Raw genomic sequence first — 21,306 nt, forward strand, 5'->3', positions numbered from 1 at the left:
CCAGGTTTCATAAAATTCCTTCAGAGAAATTGATCACTAATTTATTTTTTAAGATTTCACGTCACTTTATTTAGATAAATTGAAATAATCTGGGTAAAAGGTACTTTAATGTATAAATCACGTGTTGTTCAAGTCTAAAGTATAATATAAATGGTGTAGTTTCATTTAAACTCCACGACGGCTGCATATTCAGGCGAAGGGGTCCCCGGGGGCCACACCTTATATACTTCATATCTTTAATCGGATCCAGTCCATAAGGAGCAAGCGTGTCGTTCTCTTTAATACGATGTTGAGGACGACGACGATTTATCACGGAGTGGACTGACAGATTATCATAGATTACAACGATGATGGTAATTGTGATCACGTGGATTATGATGATGATGATGAAGACGTCGAGGGATAATGATCATAATTGTCGCTGTGATGTGGAGGATTGTGACGATAATAGAAGCAGCTGTGCCTCGCTTAGAACTCTTAAGAAAAAAACTGCCTCCTTTTGTCTCCGCCGGTTAATTGAGGTCCCGGGAAATGATCCGCAGGTGATGCGGCTGTTTGGGGAGGAACCTCGTGCGTATTCATCCACGCGACAATGTCTAGTTTTCTTGTGTACATGCTCGTCGGCTTGTGCGCGACTTTAGAGGGGGTTCCATTGTTGATCCAGATTAGGGTGTGGCCTCCCCCAACCGATTACCACAACACACACTCGTACGCTGTCAAGTGCGAATACCTCGTCCTTGATCACACCAACTGGCGCCCCGTCCCCCCATCTCTAACTACACCCCCCCGCTCCCTCGTGAGTGTGTGTGTCAGATCCGTGTGTAGCTGCAGGTGATATTAATAAATCATAGAGCGGCTGGTTTTTCTGGAGAAAAAAAGACACACAACTCCGCCGTTATCATCGTAACTTCCCCGTAAACTTTTTTTTACAGTTACCATGGCGCTCCTTCGGACGTCGCCATGGTTACCTCGACTATCGCTCTGGTGACCTCAGATTGATAGTAAAAACCATGTGAGTGTCGGAAACTTTTTGTTCCTCCCACTTTCTCCTTCCATATTCAGCACCCGTCATGGGACCCGGTCCTGCTGCGACGGTGCCGCGCTCTAATTGGTCCGTTTGTTGAGATAAAGTGGGAAACGTTGTTGCTCCTTTAACATTCCCCCAGTGTCCGTGTGTGCGTCGACGTGTGCGCGTGTTCTGGATAAACAGATTACATCTCCATAATGTCTCAGTTTGCAGATTTACAACATCAGATTAACTCCACAGATTGAAGAATGAAGGCTTCCTGACTAATCTAGTGTGTGTGTGTTGATGTGTGTTGATGTGTGTGTGCGACTTTGTGTGTCTTCTCAAATCGCCCGGTGGCCTATTTGGAGGCCTCGATAGAAAACATAAGGTCTCTCCTGTTTGTCTGTGGGCGTCGGATCAGGAGTCAGGGCTCGACTCCCTGATGACAACTGGGAAGTAACGACTGTCACCTGATCCATTAGTGGTCATGTGACGACACACTGGAAGTTCTGGCAGTCGGGTTTGTGTTGACTTAACTATTTTTTTGACTTGTCGTTCTTTAATCCTTCAACCTTTCAATGAGAAGATTTTAAACATTTTGACTAAGGGTGTGAGAAAATATCTTTACACCACAATATTGTGGTTTATTTCCATGATACTGTATCATGTATTGCTTTTTTGGGGGTTTCTTTTAAATCACATTTTAATTTTTAATTTTTGTGTTCGTAAAAAAAACAAAAAACAAAACATTTTTATTTATTATGAACATGCAAATATTCAAGCGTTTGCTCATTTTTGTGTTACAATAGATGGCAGCAGTCATTATGTCCTCATCAACCAACAAATTAATAAAATCCTGGCGGTGACTGAGGACAAGTGGATACAGTTGATTCCAGTAGCTTTTAAAGCTTGAATTGCTCAAGCTCTAAGAGTATTTTCCCTTGATACCGTATCGTTGATATTTCAATAAAGTTGGTATAAAATAATACATTTTTAAATTTACAATTAAAATTTAAATATCCACAGTGTTTGTTAATTTTTGTGTGTGCAATTAAACCCGTCCCACTAGATGGCAACAGTCCTTACGTCCTCAACGACTAAAGAACGTTGAGATCCCGGCCATGACTGAGGACGAGAGGATACAGTCGTCTCCAGTAGCTTTATGTTTGGACCTCTTTTGGTTTCAAAACAAATGAAAGCAGCTACGACTTTGTCAAGAGTCATGTGGTCTGTAAATCCTGCAACACCAGAGTCAAGTACTCGACAATACTACAAATGTATCTCTTAAAAACATTTGTAGATAAGGTTGTTACTCTGGTATTACAATACATCCTAACATATTACATCTTTGCACTTGTATTACACTACGTATCGCATTGTATCAGACTCTTGCCAATACACACCCCTACATTTTCGTCCACTCAAAAGTCTGACCACAAAAAAAATGGCACTTTTGTAGAAACCCCTTGTTAGAAAAAGACTGAGGTCAGCGAGCTGAGGGAGGACGAAGGAGCCCGAGACAGCAGGAGTCCAGTTGTTTTGATGCCAGTCGTAGCCAAGAGCAGTGTTTTGTCGTCATGAATAAATAAAAGGACACTTTGTGCATTAAAACTGGGGCTCATTTCATTACAGATGCACAGACACCAGTTCGAATAACAAGTGAGTCACCCTGAACCGTAAACACTCAAATACAATTATATTTGAGGGTTCTTTTCTGTGTTTATACTGTTCATTTTTCAACCTATTTTATTCATTCAACATTTAAATTATAGTTTTCATTTTGTATTCTTTTTTTTTTGTTTAGAAATAAAAGGCATCATGTTGCACCATGGAAAAAAAAAAAAGTGTCCTGTCGGCTCTTTAGTCTGAGACCAGTTGTTGTTACTGGAGCCACAATCATCACAACTGGCTCCTTCATATGTGGGAGTGCAGCTGATGGGGGAGACAGTTGAGTCCACCTGTCTGTTGTGACTGCTTTCAGCTGCTGGTACCCGTAACCTTCTGGTCTGGACCCCCATGATCGTGGTGGATCTGAACGACGCCACCACTGCTACTTTGTGTGCGCTGGATAGTTTTATATCCATATAGTGTTTTTTAGGACACATATTACAAGATATTTATTGTTGCATGTGTGCAAACATGTAGTCTCTCTTTTTGTTTAATAAAATGTGTATATTTTAAACGCTAACCCTGAATGTTTGTGTTCCAGAATCCTGATGAAAATCGCTCCTGATCGTAATCACCGAAGACAGGCCCCTGGTGGTGGCAGCAGGTCAGTGCAGCTAACAAACTCAAGCCTTTCCCTCCATATTGATAAGCTTTAATGTATTGTTGTGTAATCGATTACCCACTTAGACATGTGTGTAACCACTTACAGTGACCACATTGAAGTCTGTTTTTATTGTGGTTGTGGTTTGTTGCAACACAAGCCAACCGTAGCTTCATCTTCACGATAAAAAAAACAAACAGGTTTATGTTTAAATATTGCTTAAATAAACACAAGGTTTATTTTTATCCCAACACACTTAATTTACCTCGACATTTTATTACAGTTAAACCACTACACAATGATTGTGTACTTACCATTAGTGATGTGAATGACTTTACAAGAATTGATATTAAATAAAATGCTTAAATTACAGACGTTGTCAAATTGTTGTTTATATTGTTTGCTGCTCCTCATGATGAAGGAGTAGATGAAGGTTTTTGTGTTTATATTTCTTCAATCGGTTGCTAAGTGATGACTTCCAGGGTGAGTGATGTGAGAGTCTAAGATTTTAGTTCAGACAAAGATAAGAAACCTGTGATTTTCAAATCACTCGTCAGTATGTTGAGACAAAATAAGCGATTCGACCTCAGTAATGAACAACATTTCTGATATTTTCCTGCACGAGAAAATACATTTTACACGACAACAATAAATCAAATTATGTCAACCCCCCTTACATTCCATTTCATTGCATGCTTTCTCCAATTTTCCAAATCAATGTGGCGGCAAGAGTGATGCAAAGGAGTGTAAAGGTTGTCAGAATAACACAAAATAATACCGACAGATGACACCATGGAAACATGTTCGATTACCAGTTAGGTTATTTATTATTACTTTTCTTCTGCATGAGGATTTTCTGTATACAAGTACTGTAGTGTTCATTGAGGCTATTAAACTTTGAGTACAAGTCCCGAGTACTGTTGGGCGAAGCTGTGATCTTCAGGAATGTCTGCTCTCCTGCATTGTTTAATTGTTTAGTTGGATCAATGTAGCGCCTCCTGGTGACTCTCTGGATCAATTCGCTCAGACTGAAGTCGTCGGCTGGAACCAGAGCGAGCGAACAAGCGTGTGTGTGTGTGTGTGTGTATGTGTGTGTCTGTGTTTCACTCCATCACATGCATTTCCTACCAATTACTGTCCCTCACCTCTCACCCCCTTCACCTCTCACCCCCTCCCCCTCCAGTCATTACTCTGCCTGGTTGCTTCGTCCACAAGCTGCTTTTCACACTGAACGATCCCACCCCCCCCACCCCCCAACACTCCCCTTCTAAAGCCTCTTCCCCGTCCTTCGTCTTTTGTTTCTGCTGAAAACCCCTCAAATTATACACCCGCACGCACGCACTCACACATCTACACATTGATATACACTGGCATAGGTAAATAATGCTTCCACTGCGTCTATTGAGCTCCACTTTTAAGGAGTTTTAATGCGTCAATTGTTTCATTTTCAGAACATTAGTGAGTTAGCAGCTTTGACAGTGCAGTAACTCGGTATTAAAAATGATTAAATTGCATCTAATAATCATAAGAAATAAATTACAGTACATGATCACGGAAATTTAAGTAGTGATGAAAAACGTTAACTATAATTGTAATAAATCCGGCTTTTACCAGTATAATAAGCTTTAAAAAAAGTATGATAATAAACGCCACTAGAGGAGGGAGTGCAGGCAGGGTGGGGGCGACTTGCAGGAGTTAAAGATACAGGACAGTAAAGGTCACTGACGTGATGAAAAAGTCAAGGGCCCAGGGGTCAAATCCGGGACATGACTAATTTATGTGGGCCATTAAGTCAGCTTAAACTCTTACTGTTTAATATAATATATATAATCTTGTCACGCGGAGTGACTCAAGAAGTTTGGGGACAAAAATGAGGAGGACGGATGTTGTCATTGTTGGTCTAAAAATGTTCTGAGATGGAAGACGACCAAAGATGATGGAGGATGATAAATGAGAATGAGGAGGGGACTAGACTAGGGCCACGTAAAGTTTTGCTCCAGGGCTGCAAAAGGCCCTCGGGACACTTTTGAACACACACACTCCTCTAGTACAATAGTAACATCAGCTGTGGTTAAAATAAAAGTGACAACAAAAACCATCACAGTGAAATACAATGTTGCTCAACACAAATTCCCCAGGGGCCAAGTTAAATACCGTGACTGTTGTTAGGGGCCGTCAAAGAAAAGGACAGCCAAAGAAAAAAGGCAAAGTGGAGGTTAAATGATGAGTGTAATTGTGCATAATGAAGATAAATCTTTTAAAATTGACATTTATTATGTTAATAATAAGTCAAAATACAAGCTTATTATCCATGCGTTTGTGTTTTTTACATGTTTAGACTATTGTAACAGTTTATTTTGGTGTCAGAAGAAGAAGGAGCTGTCTCGCCTGCTGTTAATATAAAACTCTGCAGCGAGAATTCTGAGCTGCTCTAGTAGAAGAACTCGCATTTCCCCGATCCGAATATGTTACGCTTCACTGGCTGCCAGTTTCTTTTAGGAACAATTTTCAAATTCTGGTTACTCCTTTTAGAGCTATTCATGGTCAGTCCTTCCATCAGTGATCTGATCCAGCCTTACGCCCCACGTTGGGCTCTGAGGTCTGTGGATCAGAATCTACTGATGGTTCCTGAACACGCTTCCGGACCAGAGGAGAGAAATCCTTCAAGCTGTTGCTCCTAAGCTTTGGAACGATCTTCCTCTCTCTCTGTGTTTGATGATCTACTGACTCCTTCAAGAAACACCTGTCTTGGTCTTTTAAAGCATATATTTCAACTGTGTATTGTTTTTGATGGTTAAAGTGCTTTGTGACCCTGGTCTAGAAAGCGTTTACTTGCTTACTTACATTTTATTTAAAAAACATTATATAAAAACATGTATTTTTCATTGGAATTGCAACTACATTAGTAAATAAATCATAATTTAAAACGTTTTACTTTAATTTGTAATCAAAATGTTTCATATAATGACAAATTGTTGTCATTATCATCATCAATAATTTAGATGATTTATTTCAGGTTGACTGCTATTGTTCACTGAAATCTTTGTTTGGATGGGGGGGGGGCGGGAGGGGATCATGATTGTGTTCTTTGTCTGTCGGGTAATTGTGTTTTTTCTCGTCTCGAGAAACTTCTGTAAGAAAAGTTGTTTTTGCCTCAAATTGAGTTATGATAAATTAAGGTAAAAAAAAAGGTCAACGATTTCGTTTTCACTGTTTTAAGTTATTCAAATCATTTTTATTGTTGAATATCTGCAGGGTTCAGCTGACTAGACCCGAATCCTTCCTCTTCCCCAAAGGCGGGATTTAATATCCCAGCAAAACACAATAAAAAAAACAACATCTTTCCTGGAGAAGCAGGTGTTCAAACAGGAAGAATTAAAGTGAATATCTGGTCACTGGAGATGCTGCTCTTTTCTTCAGCTGCTCCTTTGTGTGGAGAAACAACGATCATTCAACTGGAAATATTCAGCGGCATGTCAAAGGTCGCCCCGGCGTGACCTCAGACTGGAACACTGTCTGATTGAACCGCCTGAAAAAATAAACCCCAAATAAAGCCCGGTCAATATGGAGATGTAAATGTTGAGAAATACACTCTGAAATACACACAGATATAAATCAATCAGAGGCTGTAATAAAAGACCAGACACACCCTGAGGTGTGTGTGTGTGTGTGTGTGTGTGTGTGCAGGGGTGCGTGAAAGAGAGAGTTAGAACTCAGCTGGGAGTGTTTGTCCACTTCTCACCAGGAGCCCCCTCATGCAATATTAAACACACTCACAAACACACACACATACACATGCACACACACACCCCACACACACACATAAATACATGTCTAAGTGTTTGGTGACCAACATGTCTATGACCAATATGTCGGTTCCCTCTCTCACTCTCTCACCCTGTGATGTCGACAACACCTGAGCATCAGAGGTGACATACTTTGATCAGCTGACTCAGACTTCCGATGATATCATCAGCTTCCGTCCAGTCACGGAGCCTCCTTTTTTTTTCCTGACTCGGTTTCTCTGGTACTGGTCCTCGACCGGTCCGGTTCTTTCCCATTCTAGACTCTCATTCTCGTTCTTTAGTCCAAAACGTGTGGTTTCCTCACAAATTTATAGTCTCGCCCAGGCGTGGGGTCGTGACCTTTTATCGAGGACCACAGCTGTTTATTTGTTAACGCACACACACAGGAATAGTCACATGCACACACATTAAGTACACACGGTACAATAGCAGCGCCGGAAAAAACTTGGGAGATACAATGAAACTTTCCCCCTCACATCTTTTATTAGTAAACGCACCGAAGACAATGAACACAAAAACACACACACATCAAAATACAGTGACAACAACACGCAGTGACTCACATGCTGGGAGGAACAATGACAAAGACACGGAGTAACAAATGACAGAAATAGCATGTGCACACGTATAGACAAAGAGGATCATTTTAGCATTTGATGTCGCATAACGGATCACACTAGTGTTTGTACTTAAAGGCTGCTTTAATACTTATTATTAAACAGATTTAACCGTTAACGTTAATATATATCTACATAGTTATGACTGATCTATTCATTTACATTTTTTTTTTAAATTAAAGTCACCTAGTATAGCTTTTTTTAAATTTAAAAAATGCATATTTACATCTGTAAAATTATTTATTTATATATACGTGTGTAAATGTATACAAAAACGTTGGTTTTCAGGCCTTCGGGTCACCTTGACCCGGAGATAACACAGGGGTTAAACATTTATTTAAGGGATCAATACTGTTAATTTTTATTGAATATATGAATATATACCTTTCAGTAACTTTCTATTTCAAATTCTTATTTTTAAGCAAACTTTTAAGTCATTTGTGTTTGTTTTCTTTGATTAGATAAAATAAGAATTTGTTCTTTACACTTTGTTTTAACACTCAAATACATATTTTGTGAATTTTAAAATTTAATTGAAAATATACTTTATAATATTGACCTGTGGAAACTTAATGAATGTGATAAAAAAAAAACTTAATATAATAAAAAAAAAAATATATATATATAATTAATGCATTATTTCTCAAGTGTATCTTATGTTATGGGTTGTTAAAATGACAAAATGTCTTACTTGTCCTACTTTTTTTTTTAACGTGGGAAATGGCAGTGATTTTGTAGACTGTACACAACATTTCACACACAGATGCATAAAACACAAGAGGTTTGCAGGCTGATAAGCATGTCTTGCTCCCACACACACACACACACACAATGCTAACTTCAGGACCTCTCTTAAAACGCAGAGTTTGACTCGCACCCACACAAAGGCCCGGCATAACACTCCAAAAAACTGTTGCAGGAAATAACGCACACAACCTTCTGACGGGCGGCAGACGCACAATAACACACGGCAGAGGTGGGTGTGGCCGCCTCCGCCGCCGAACGCTGATTTACTACCTCACTTTCTAACTTCACGCCCCAGACCACCGATTAAATATTAAAGACCCTGACTCCGCCCCCTTTCATTCAACGAAGCCCCTCCCCCAAACCCCACCTGCTCTCTGTTTCTGACACCCCCCACCCACCCCCCAATCCCTCCTCCTTGCTCTCTAACAATGTCTTGTTGTGAATAATGAGATTAAAGCCGGCTGCAGGCTGGTGACACCCCCCAACACCACCCCACCACCACCACCTCACCCCGCCCCCTTCCTTACGTTGTGCCCCGCCCCCTCTTTCCCTCTCTCTCCCCATCTGTCTGAGCGCGTCGTTCGTCCACGCTGACTCTCAGTCATCTGTTTTCGGAGCGATGAAAGAACGTCGGGTGTCTCCTGCATGAAGTGAGTGTCGCTCTCTCTTTCGCTCTCTGGCTTTGATTGACAGCTGGCTCTGATTAATTTACAGTGATTTGATTAAGGGGGGGGGGGGACCGGTCGGAAGTTCCCGCAGGACCCCCCCCTCGAAGCACGTCTTCAGGACCAGAACACAAAGTACAGCTGGTCAGGGGTCAGACAAAAGTCTTTCTAGACGTCAACTTCAGCTTCAGTGGTTCTGGTTCTGGATCAGGAGTTAAATAGTTGCATGTGACTTTGTGCAAGATTATTTGTCTTTAGTAAATAGTCTCACTGAACTTCTTCCTGACAAAAATGTGTCATGAAGTGTTAAATATTTATTTAACTCATTATGTGTAAATAAGGTTTCAATCCAAAGTCTTTAAACATGAATGTCTGGATTTATTTAAAGTGTTCTCATTCTTACTTACCAAGGCCATCCAGCAGAGGGCGCTTGTCATGCTAAATGTTTGTTTAACTATTGGTTTAAAGATGGGGAATAAAGGTGAAGAGATAAAGATTAATTTTCCTTTTTTAAATATTTGGGTAAGAATATTGTTGGCTATGATTGAAGAGATCGAAGATATGTTGCCTTATCGACTTGTGATTGGACTAAGTTCTTTGGCTGATTTAAGGAGCGGTTTGGTGGTCTCTCTCAAATTACAAACTTATTACGTCATTCAACAGGCGCACCTGTAGAGGTAACATTTCTTCCAGTAGAGGGCGTGTCTTCACTGTGTCACTCTTACAGTACGCACTACTAGGTGCACTGCAGCCTGAAGGGGGCGCTGTACTAGACAGGAAGAAAGTAAGAATTCGGAAGAAGGAAGATTTGTCAATGACGAAGTGTCTTTCATTTTAAACTTCATGATTAAAAGCAGATTTGTTTTGTTATTTCCACCGAAAAATATAAAGTTTGAGCTTTCTTCCCATAGAAAAAGTGTTGAGGGATGTCGGATATTCCTGAAAATGGCAGCAAAACCAAACATTAAAACGAAAGTCTTGCGATTTGCAAGAAGCGACTTCTTGTACGGCCTCAATCTGTTGATCTTTCGAATCAATTTCAGCAAATATATGGAGGAAAAACATGGTGTTTTTAGGGTGTTCTGTCTAAAAGTATGTTGTCTAGTTCTCAATGTCAAAGGGTGACGGCTCTAATAATACAGTGGTATTTTGGTAAATATGTAAATGAAGTCAGGAGGAACAAAAAAGTGTTCCTGGATGAGAGCCATTTACCATTTCTGTGGTGGGCAGACACCAGGGAAAAGTAGATGCTGGTCCTGATAAAAGGTGTCATAACGCACTATAGTGGAGTTCCAGGGCTTTTTTTTTTGTCAATGAATGCAAACACTTTAAGTGGCAGACTCTCAACTGCCATCTTTAAAAACTTGCCAAGTGGTTATGACGAGTCCAGAAGAAGGAAGCGAGGTGTTACTTCACTAAGCGTGAAATCTGTAATGATTTTGTAAATCGAAACAAAAAAGACAAGAACCGGTTCTAGTCGTCGAGGAAAAACTGGGTGGGGTTCCCCCTCCGGGCCCCGCTCGTCACTAAAAAAAATCGTCCTTGAAAGCTGTTTTTTTTTTAGATTCCTACATGTGATCATAATATATTTAAACATTCACACTCGTTTACGCACACACACCGGAGGGGGGTACGAAAGAGCGGCGCGCTGATGAGCGATAATGATATTAATGCTGATTCCATCAGGCGGCGTGAGCAGATCAAAGTCTTCCAACCACGTCATCAATATTCAGTTTCTTTCTGCTTCAGTAGCCGGCGTATATCAAGTGTTGTCATTCGTGCCAGAGGACGACATGTCAACAGTTTTTCTTTCTGTCAGTGGTTTGCAGCCGTCAGGACTTCCTGGTGGGTCACACAAGGGATCTGACTTAGACCCAGCACTTGGTTCTGGTTCGCTTCATTTTTTGTCTGAGCTTCAGAGGACAAAGAACGGATGAAAGAAAAAGTGATTTTTCTGGCTTGTATTCATCATAATGTTGCAGTTTTTTTGGTTTATTTACAAAAGAAATGCTGTTGAGTGTGAAATCCATTAGTGAAAAAAATCAGTTGGCAGTTGATGAAAAGCTTCCTTTTCAGCCTCTTTTTCCTTCATAACACTATTTTCCTGATTGGAGAACAAAATTCCTCGACACTCGTCTTGAGATAAGCAACTGTTCTCTTTAATGTAACAAGCAATCCTTGAGCCCCCCCGCCTAGAACCCCGGGGATTTAGTAGCGCTGATCCCCCTGCCTGCTGCCCCATTCAAAAAGTGCTTATTGTCGCAGACTGATGATGTCATTAGGACACCGTCATTTGCAAAAAAGGAGTGATTTTAATCCTTAAATCGTTGAGGATTTACACCCCCCTGCCCCCCATTGTGATTGCACCTCAAAATCTGTCCGGGGTGATCAGGAACAGTTGACAAAACAAAGCCCTGTTGGTGGAGCTTCACGCTGGGCACAAGTCTTGAAACGGAGACATCTGGCACGAGTCCTTATGGTGCTCAGGAATTAGGTATTGGAAGATTCTCCTTCTCCGTCCTGAGCCCCCCGACTCTGCCTAACAACATCTCGGGAATTAGAATCTTTCAAGGAATGTTTTGATGACATCATTGGCTGATGTCAAACTGGAGGGGGTTACGTTCTAAAAACGGAAATGGAATCTGAGAAGTAGTGACGTGGTTTTCACTTGTTTAAACAAAAGTTTTACTTGAACTTGGGGGTCACACAAGGTCCCCCGACTTCGACCTAATACTTGGTTTTGGTCCACTCAACATTGCATATGAAATGCCAGCTCATTCAACAACCCTCTCGGTAACTGTGATCTGATAATGCTTTGCCGCCCAGCCAACCAATCAAAGCTGTCGATCACTTTTGACATTGCAATAAAGATAAATAATATAGTATTGTACACTTAATAGAGCAGTGTGTAGAAAGTCATGAGGGGAGTACAGTACCATGCACTAAAAAAATATATTCTGGAAATGGCAAGAGACAAAAAGTGTCCCGGGGCCCGAGGGACCAATAAACTCAGGACCCCTGTAGGCTTTTATGCTTTTTTTCTGGTGCACTGATCATGGCTCATTATAATGTTGCGTTCATGTGAAAAGTCAATATTTTTAAACAGAGAAACCAAAAGCCCCAAAACATGTGTTTTCTTTCCTGTCTGGTTCTCCACCTTAATATCAGAACTGGTGCCATTTTGGTGCAGAATATCAACAATGGTCACTGAAAAACCCCCAGCTGTGGAGCTAGCGAAGTGATACTTGCTCTTTTCAGAACCACCACAAGGTCGAGTCTGGCGAGCTACCAGCTAATCCCAAATCCAGAGCGAGGGTGAGTCAATGATCCAGACGGGTGGTAAATGGTACAACCATCAGCTGTTTCCCTTCAGGGGTAATTCCAAACACTGGAATAAGTGGGTCACAGCTAAGACAGTCCAGAACACCCTTCTAGGTCAGGGCAGACCCAAAAAGAAAAAACAGTTGGTCCCGTCTCGGCTTAATGTACAAGCAAAAGAGTCTGGGAATCTTAAACCCCTTCCGATCAATTATTCTCCGAGCGCTACAAGAAACATAAACCACCTTGTGGAATAGTCGGGCGGGCTTCTGGAGCCGCAGTGTGGTGTTGATGAAGCAGAATGTATGTATGTGGCTGTTCAAGATCCGTGGTAAACACCATGGATTGATCACAAGTGGCACGTGAAGGAGGCTGTCAGGGCTGAGGGTGGTTAATGTGTACTGATCGTTCGTAGCTCAGGAGCTGAAGTGTCCAACGTTTCAACAAGTCTAATTTGGGGCCAAACATGATGAGTGAACAGAGAGAAGAGTCGAGATGAGTCGCAATATAAGAGACCCTTAAAGTCTTGGAGGCTCATTACGCTATAATTATCTCTTTTTTTTTTGGTGCCACGAAGATGATCCTCCTTCACAACTCACTGGTTTCTCTCCTCGAATTTCCAGCTTCTTTTTTTTTTACAGAGAATTGTCCACATTTGTAATCTCTGCTCGCTAGAAAACAGCCTTTTGAACATCAAAGCTTAAACAAGTGCAGGTGAGCTAGTTTTCTGTGTGCTTTGGGAAATTACATTTTCAGCTGTTTTAAGTGATTATGGTGCCGTGTAAAATGAATTTAGGGCCTGAGCTTTGCCACACGTGCTGGAGAGGATGTTATTCTGCGATCGCTCTTGTCGTTCCCGTGGTTATCGGGTCAACCAGCAACCAGCCGAAGAGCAGCAGTACTTGCTCGGCCTGGATGGTCCTATTCTGTTTGGCTTCTTACCTTGATTCTTTGGACTTGGAGAGGAAACTGGAGTGTCCGAGAGAAACCCAAAGCAAAGGTTCATTGACAGCTTTTAAATTTGCCTGTAATGGAATGCCTGATTGTCAGTCTCTGACCTCATGCTAGAAAAAGGAAAGAATTTAATTCTGTTTAAATATAAAATGAACAAAATCAAATCACCGAATGAGTAGAGTATAACCTTATAAATTTGGCCCACGGGTGATTTCGAACTATACCAACAAAGTGCAGTAATGTGAGAGGTGGGTGGCGTCATGAGAGTTGTTAATAAATATCGAAACTGACGTCGGAAGAAAACTTTTAATGAGGCAAATATATGTTGTACAAGCTACACGTTGAGCACCTGCTAATTAGCATTTGAACTACAAATGGAGCGAGACGATAACAACGTGATTATTTCGTTAGCATCTGTTCACTCTCCTGTCAGTTGGAACTTCAGAATGCATGGAGGTGACATTCCTATTTATACTTTCTTGTATATGATGTGCTAGGGAGGCAACCAATTGGCGCCTCAGCAGGCGTTCTTACTTTTGCATTTTTGTGTTTATTAATTAAAAGAGAAATGTTAGATTTGTTTCATTATTATGAGGGGAAATAAAAGGTGTTCATTTAACGCCATGGTGAGGATGCAGCAGGTAATACCTTACCTGCTGCATAGTTCGAAATCGCCCGTGGGGCCACCTAGTGGTCAGCGATTGAAACAGTAGATGCCTGTTTGACACATGGACTAGAGATTTTCAAACAAGAGGGGTTAAAGGTCAACTAATGTGTTGATTTAAGTGTCGTAAAAAGATGTTGGACCTCTGTTGTATCATCAGTATGTGTCTGTTTGTACAAAACTCCCTTTTCATTGAAATATTATATGTGCTTAAGCTTCGCCCACTGAAAATGATAATTTTTCTGAAGATGAAATCTTGTTTACGATAACCACGCCCACGCTGCTGTGATTGGATAAGCATCAGGCTTTTTTGGTGCGCATCATCAATAACGGAATCATCCACCTCCAAGGGATCGTTGTTTAAACAAAGTGAAAAATGAAATGGCCAACACGGTAGCAGTTAACACACGCCCTGAGTAGACAAAAACTCATATATTATCTTGACAAAAATATATATATAACCAGGATTATATCGAGACGATGGATGAGATATGAAAGATTTAATCAATACTTGATTCGGGAAAGCGCCATGATTCAACGACGCCGTAATGACAACACAATATTTCATGCAGGCTTAGGCTTCATGTTCAATATCCGCCCTGTCCTCGTGTAAGTGAAGTTGGGGGGTGGGGGGGGACCATAAATCATCTGACTGTGATCTCTGGGACCACGCCCACCTCCGCTCCGAGGGTCTTTGCCTGTTTCTCCTGCTTCGCTGCGACGGTGTCATCACAGCTTCAGTCTGATTTTCAATAAGTTGTGGTCAGTTTCTGTTGAGGAAAGTAGGACGAGCGAGCGAGCGAGTGAGTGAGTGGGTGGGAGCGAGCGGGCGAGGTAACGAGGGAGATGGAAAGAGAGGTTGGGATGGGAGAGGACGGGAGCGAGCGAGGAAATGAGAAAAGGAGGGAGGAGGGGGTCCCTGGGAGTAAAAGAGAAGACTGAACAAAGAGAAATAATTCCACACACACTCACTTTGCTGACTCTCAACTTCAAAGAGAAGACACACATTTACAGTAGAGCGAGCGTGTGTGTGTGGATGAAGGGGTGTGTGTGTGAGTGTGTGTGTGAGCCCGAGGTAAGGCAGCCTGTGATCACCTCGACATATTGAAAGCTGCTCGTCCTTAATTTCCATACAGAGAGGAGGAGGAGGGGGAGTGGGGGAGTAGGCGGAGGGAACAAAAGAAGTAAAACTGCTGAACAGTCGTCACCTAGAGCGTTAGAACCGTCGTCATGGAGACCGGGAACATGGTACTTACAGCATATCAGACGGTGGGAGCGCCTCACCTGCGGTCCTGATGAGAGAGTTCAGCCTCTCAGTCTGTGGAGGACGATGCAGTGTGACCTGACAAGTTGAGGCTTTCATTGAGGTTCTGAACCCAATTACACTCTCTGTGGGGTCTGATGAGGAAGTCTAGACGGGCCGGAGTGATGGGAATCATTAATGCAGTTTAGGCCCTGGTGGGTGAGACAGATTGAGCTGAAGTTCTTCATAACGAGCTTTATGGTTCAGGTCCTGGTGACCCTCAGTTTCCATGTGCTCATCTCAATAGGAGTACCCAGAGTAGTCCCTAGACTGGCACCGTGGAAAGTTCATGATGAGGATGTGGATGTGGTGTGGATTTTTCCCGTGCCCCCTATATATAGGTACATCAGTTCCATCATAATATTCAGTTGTTTTATTTAACTTTGATCATTTGTTTTTTGAAAGGTGGAAATTATTTTCTCTTCTTAATCATTGAATACAAAAAATGTAATATTTTCAAAAAGAATAATTTTAAAAATACACATTAAACCTTTCAATGTAAAGATTATTGATTTCAAATATTCAATAAAAACAAATTCAACATTCCAACATGGAAAACTACTAACTCAAATAATAATAAAATATGAAATGTTTTTTTCAAATTTTCCACTTTTGAAATGTTGAATTCAACCAAACAACTTTCTAATGGCACTGAGTATCGTAAGAATGGTTTAGTTTTTTTCTGATACATGTGCTATATCTATGAGAATGGTAAACAAACACAAACAACTTAGTACTTGTATATATATATTTTTATCTGATGTTTAGCCAAACAAAAGATATTGATTATATTTCAACAGTTCGTTTTTCCATTAACTGAGACATTAACAGTCCAATGTTGGGGCTAAACTGTGTTATTTTAAACTAGCACTTGAATATTTATATTGATTTAATTTCATTTTACATGCCTTCTTTCAAATGTAACTGTTGCTCATGTGATTTTTAGCACATTTTCTGTTAATAAAACCAACACAAATGTTTAAAATAAAGTGTTTTATTGATTTGAGAGTCTATTCAAACAAAATTTGGTGTGGCTACCTGAGCTGCTTGGCAGAGGTATGCGCTCTCTGAGTGCTTTTTGTTAGTCCTAAAGAGGTGTATACTCAACGAGAAACCCAGAAAGTCAACAATGTTAAAATAAGAGTCTGATTGTCCCGGCAACAGAGTCAGAATCTCTCATGGAGGTTTTCATATATTCATCCCATATTCATCCCAAATTTCATCTTTGCTAAACGGGTGTTACGAGGAGCCCTGTGAGAGCCTGACTTGATGGTTCTGATGGTGGATCTGATGAGGGAATTATTGGCTGTACTCGGAGAGCTCCACTCATGAGGCGTCTCGCTGATGAGACAATCTTTGCTTTAGTTCTAGAAATTGGTTCAGAAGCCCGTGATGTTGAGATTGGAGTCTGATGGTGATCCCACTGAGGCATCTCAAAGAAAGTCTGTCGCAGTTTTTCAGAAGCTTTTAATGACTAAATCTAAGTTGGAGGAGCCTGGCAAAGTATGTGAGGACGCCTCTGATGGTGGTCCTTGTGATCCGCAGTCTCTGGTGGAGGTTCTGATCACAGACCCTCAACAGGACTTTGATCAAATGGTCAGATGTTGTTTGTTTAAAGACTCAATTTGTGGTCGTGAGGAAAGGATCGTAACTTCCCTCGCACTGGTCCTGATGAGAGTCTCAGCGGGCATGTGTGCTGTTGCCATGGTTACAATCAGCACGTACAATTAAACATCCGCTTTATTAACGTCTCTGCACCTTCTCTGCGTATCTCCCACCACTTACCCTCACTTCCATATTCCCCCTCTTCCTCCTTGTCCCCCTCCTCTTCCTTCGCTCTTCCCTTCCTTCAACTTTTCACACTTTGTTGAATAATTGATGAGTTTCTTCATCTTCAACTTTATTACCATACTCTCTCTTTCTTTCTCTCTCTCTCTCTCTCTCTACCTCTCTCTCCCTCTCTCTCTCTCCCTCTCCTTCTCTCTCCCTCTTTATCTCGCGCTGTCTCAGTGTGTGTTTATAAGATGTCCCGAGGCCTCAGTTTTTCCCAGAATTCATCGAAAAATGAATAGGAGATAAAAGGCTGTTAGTAGTTGAGGACGAGGGCCGCCAGTGGCGCCACCTGCAGACCAGTCCGAGGTCCGCCCTGTACAGTGGAACCGCTGCGAGGCATTTTTTTCCGCTCAGTTTGTTGTTTGATACTGCTGCATTTCCATTGACACTTCTCCGTTGCCATGGATACTGCTGCATTTCCATAGACACCAGCGTTGCCATGGGTACTGCTGCGTTTCCATGGATACCCCCATGTTCCCATAGTGATGGGTCTACAGGCAGAAATGCGGAAAAATGTTTGAATAATTGACACAGTTGGACACTGACTTCTGTCCTCCTGCAGGTGAAGAGGAGCGGCCATGTTGGCGTCCTCTCTCCCCCTGTCTGTCTTCCTCCTCCTCCTACTGACTCGCCTCCCTCGTGCCGAGGTCGTCGTGGCCTCCACCACCCCGTCGGTCAGAGGGTTAGATCTCCGTGGCAACCCTTTGTCTCACCTCCTCCTGGACGCCGAGTCGGGGCTCCTATACGTGGGCGGGGTGGACAACCTGTACCAGCTGACCTCCGACCTGGAGGTGGTGTCCCACGTGAAGACCGGCCCTCACCTGGACTCGCCCGACTGCCTTCCTCCAATCAACGTGCACGACTGCTCCTCGGCGACGCCCACTCACAACTACAACAAGCTGTTGTTGCTGGAGCCGGGACAGGCGGCCGACCCGGGGAGTCTGATTGTCTGCGGGACCCTGTATCAGGGCATCTGTGAGAAAAGGTAAGACACCAAATCAAGATCAGACTTTTTTTGTTCTTCTGTTTTTGTCAACTTGAAACACAACAGATCGGACAGTAAGTTATAAATAAATATCGGCTAGAACCACCTTTACCTAGTCCGGTTTTAAGTTAGTAGTTCTCAGAAGCAGGATTATAGATTTTTAAAGGTATTTGTGGTATGAGGAAATGAATGTAAAACATCCGGAGCTGTTGCAGTTAGCGTTAGCAATGTTGCTTATTGTGTTGAGTAAATATTTTACCACTTAAGTGGTGCCTTAGGTGAATTAAATGTATTCAAATACATATTGAGGCCTCATAACTGCACTTGAACTTTTGCCCAAATTGTCATTAACATTTTCACAGAAACTCTTTTTACAAAAACCCACTTCATTTTGATAATGAAATTATTAATTATTCACAACAAACGGATCAACAAAGGACACGGTTTTAATTAACAAAATGAAGTTAAACTTGCAGCAAGAAAGCTGACCCGAACAGCTCCCGCAATGCTTTGCCGCCCAGCCTATCGGAGCTGTTGATCACAGCAACTTAGACGTAGAATATAAATACAGTTTTGTAGTTACCGATCAGAAGCCACTAAACAGAGAGGCATTATGGGAATTCACTGTTTTCATGGCACCATAAGTAAGGTTGGTAATTAGTGCTTCCACTTAGTTCTGTGATTGTGTTGAAGTGTATCTGCTGTTCAAATTAATCGACCATTTGTAGCAATTAAAAGGAGCTTTTCCGTTCTAACATATTTAATTAACGTACTGTATGAAGCGAGACATCAGAAGATGAACCATGTCAAGGCGAGGTACCACGGTACACTTAACCAGACGGAGTTTCTCGTGGGTTTTTTTGTGCCTCAAGCATCGAAACATCAAAACCAATCGCAATTATGGAATCTTCTAAAGTCGAAATGAAGTCTTGACTGATCTACGTGTATAAAGGATGATCTGAAGTCACATTTGCTGATGTCATCATCTTCTACCTTACAGGAGTCTCTCCAACATCTCCCAGCTCATCTACCAGACCTCCAACCCCGTGGACACCCAGTATGTCGCCGCTAACGACGCCCGAGTCTCCACGGTCGCCGTCATCATCACGGCGGCGAACAAGCTGGAAGGAGGGAACCTGCGGCTGATGCTGGTCGGACGAGGCTACACCAACAAAGGTCCGGGTGACATCCCTCCCATCACGACCCGCCGCCTGTCTCCCCTGGACTCCCGCCGCGCCTTCTCGCAGGAGGAGGAGCTCGGCAAACTGGTGGTGGGAAGCTACTCCGAGTACAACAACCACTTTGTGAAGGCCGTCACCCATGGCGACCATATCTACTTCCTGTTTTGGCGGCGGGACATTCAGCACAAGAAGGAGTACCGGACGTACGCGTCCCGCCTGTGCAAGTCGGACCGAAGCTTCTACTCCTACGTGGAGGTGCCGCTCCTTTGCGGCGGCGGCTATAACCTGGCGCAGGCCGCCTGGCTCGGGCGCCACGGCGGGAAGCAGGCCCTGTTTGTGGTGATGGCGGCGGGTCAGGCGTCCACGCCCATCGCCACCAGTCGCTCGGCGCTCTGCGTCTTCGGGATGGAGGAGCTGGACGGGATGATGCGGCAGACGCAGGAGGTGTGCTACACGGAAGGAGGTCAAGGGAGCGGCGGGGAGGAGGAGGCGTACATCGAGTACGCCGTGTCGTCAAAGTGTCTGCATCTACCGAAGGTACCGTCCACCTGTCAATCAACGGCATATATAACAAATTTAACAACGTACTATAAACCGGTCTACTGACCTTAATACTTAAGTGGATTACAGCTGTTTGCCTCATCAGCTGGAACGTTGGTCATGACAGCTGTCACTCAAAGCATCTGGTTGAAGCCCCCCCCTACTTCCTCTAGCACTCACACACACAAAGAGGAGATTATGCCTCTTGCTGCAAGTGATCCGTAAAACAAGCAAAAAACCATGATTATGATGGAGCTCCATGATTATAGACCTCCTCGTCCAAAAAGCAGCATCAGCCGATTATTAACAGATCTGAGTCGGCTTTTTTTTTCTTTTTTTTCTTTCTTAAACTCTCACCGACGATTCGTCGATGCCAGCAGAAATTGGAGCACTTTCCCCGCAGGTTGTGTAAACATCTGCAGGCTGCTGTCACAGACCGGTTCAGTGTCATGTCGCGGTGATTATCCGTGTTGGCAGTGGATGTTCTGACGCGCTCGGATCAGAGTCGGAAGCTTTTAAAAAAGGGTCACAGAGACACTGTGCCCTGCTGTGGAATGTTAATTGAGCGGAGACCAGAGTCCAATGGTGTTTTCAGGAGTCGGATAAAGAACTTCAGCTTAACTTTGAGTTCTTAACATTTAAAAATGATCATAAAAAGAGGATATTTTCGTGTATATATATATATATATATATATATATATATATGTTTAGTGTATCGAATAGTCAAAGTTAGTAAACACTTCTTTTACTCTAATTTTTACTTATTTCCAACATGAAATGGCAGCAAATCTGTGTGGTTTTAAGTGAGCAGTCTCCTGGAATATCAGGATTTCAACACGCGGATCAATTCTTTATATTTCTCCAGCATTTACTAGACAAATAAACGTGTTGAACTAAGGCAGTGGAATCAAACTCAAACAAGTAAACGGCCAAAAACCTTTTATAGTTAAGATCGCAGGCACATAAAACTAAATATTTACTTAATATTTAAGTCTCCACATAATTGTTGACATTGATTATCTTTGTTTAAACATTGATTATTTTTCTTATCTTATCTCAAACTCTGGCATCTTTATAACAACATTAATCTGCTTTGATCTAGTTTGATATATGATCCGTTAGAAGATAAAATCATCTTGAAATTAGAATATCATTTTATATTCAAGCTTATATTTTGTCAACATAAAAACCTATTGGAAAACGAAAAATCCCTGAGTCAGTACTTACCTCCTCCAAGGGGCTAATTTCACATCCTTTATTTAAAAAAAACCATTACAATCAACGCGATGAAACACATTTTCACAGTGGTAGGCTAATAAATTCTATTTAGATAACTGTGGTAGGATATGAAAACTCTTATTTTCATAATATATTTCTTTTTTTAAATTTTCCTTAAATATTTCTCAGGGGCCATA

At 42.1% G+C, this 21,306-nt stretch overlaps 1 protein-coding gene across 1 annotated transcript in view; it reads left to right on the forward strand.

Annotated features, from left to right (window-relative positions):
* The window catches only part of plxnb3 (plexin B3), a 44,590-nt gene that overhangs the window by 6,406 nt on the left and 16,878 nt on the right, over positions 1-21,306 (forward strand). Inside the window, exons 2-4 of the mRNA XM_087780944.1 lie at positions 3,219-3,281; positions 17,748-18,170; positions 19,171-19,888. Coding sequence (XP_087637070.1) covers positions 17,764-18,170; positions 19,171-19,888 — 1,125 coding nt within the window. The 5' untranslated portion in view covers positions 3,219-3,281; positions 17,748-17,763. The remainder of the gene's footprint in view (positions 1-3,218; positions 3,282-17,747; positions 18,171-19,170; positions 19,889-21,306) is intronic.

The sequence above is a fragment of the Callionymus lyra genome, chromosome 19 (assembly GCF_982586985.1).
Source record: "Callionymus lyra chromosome 19, fCalLyr1.hap1.1, whole genome shotgun sequence".
In the NCBI taxonomy this organism is placed as follows: Eukaryota; Metazoa; Chordata; class Actinopteri; order Syngnathiformes; family Callionymidae; genus Callionymus; species Callionymus lyra.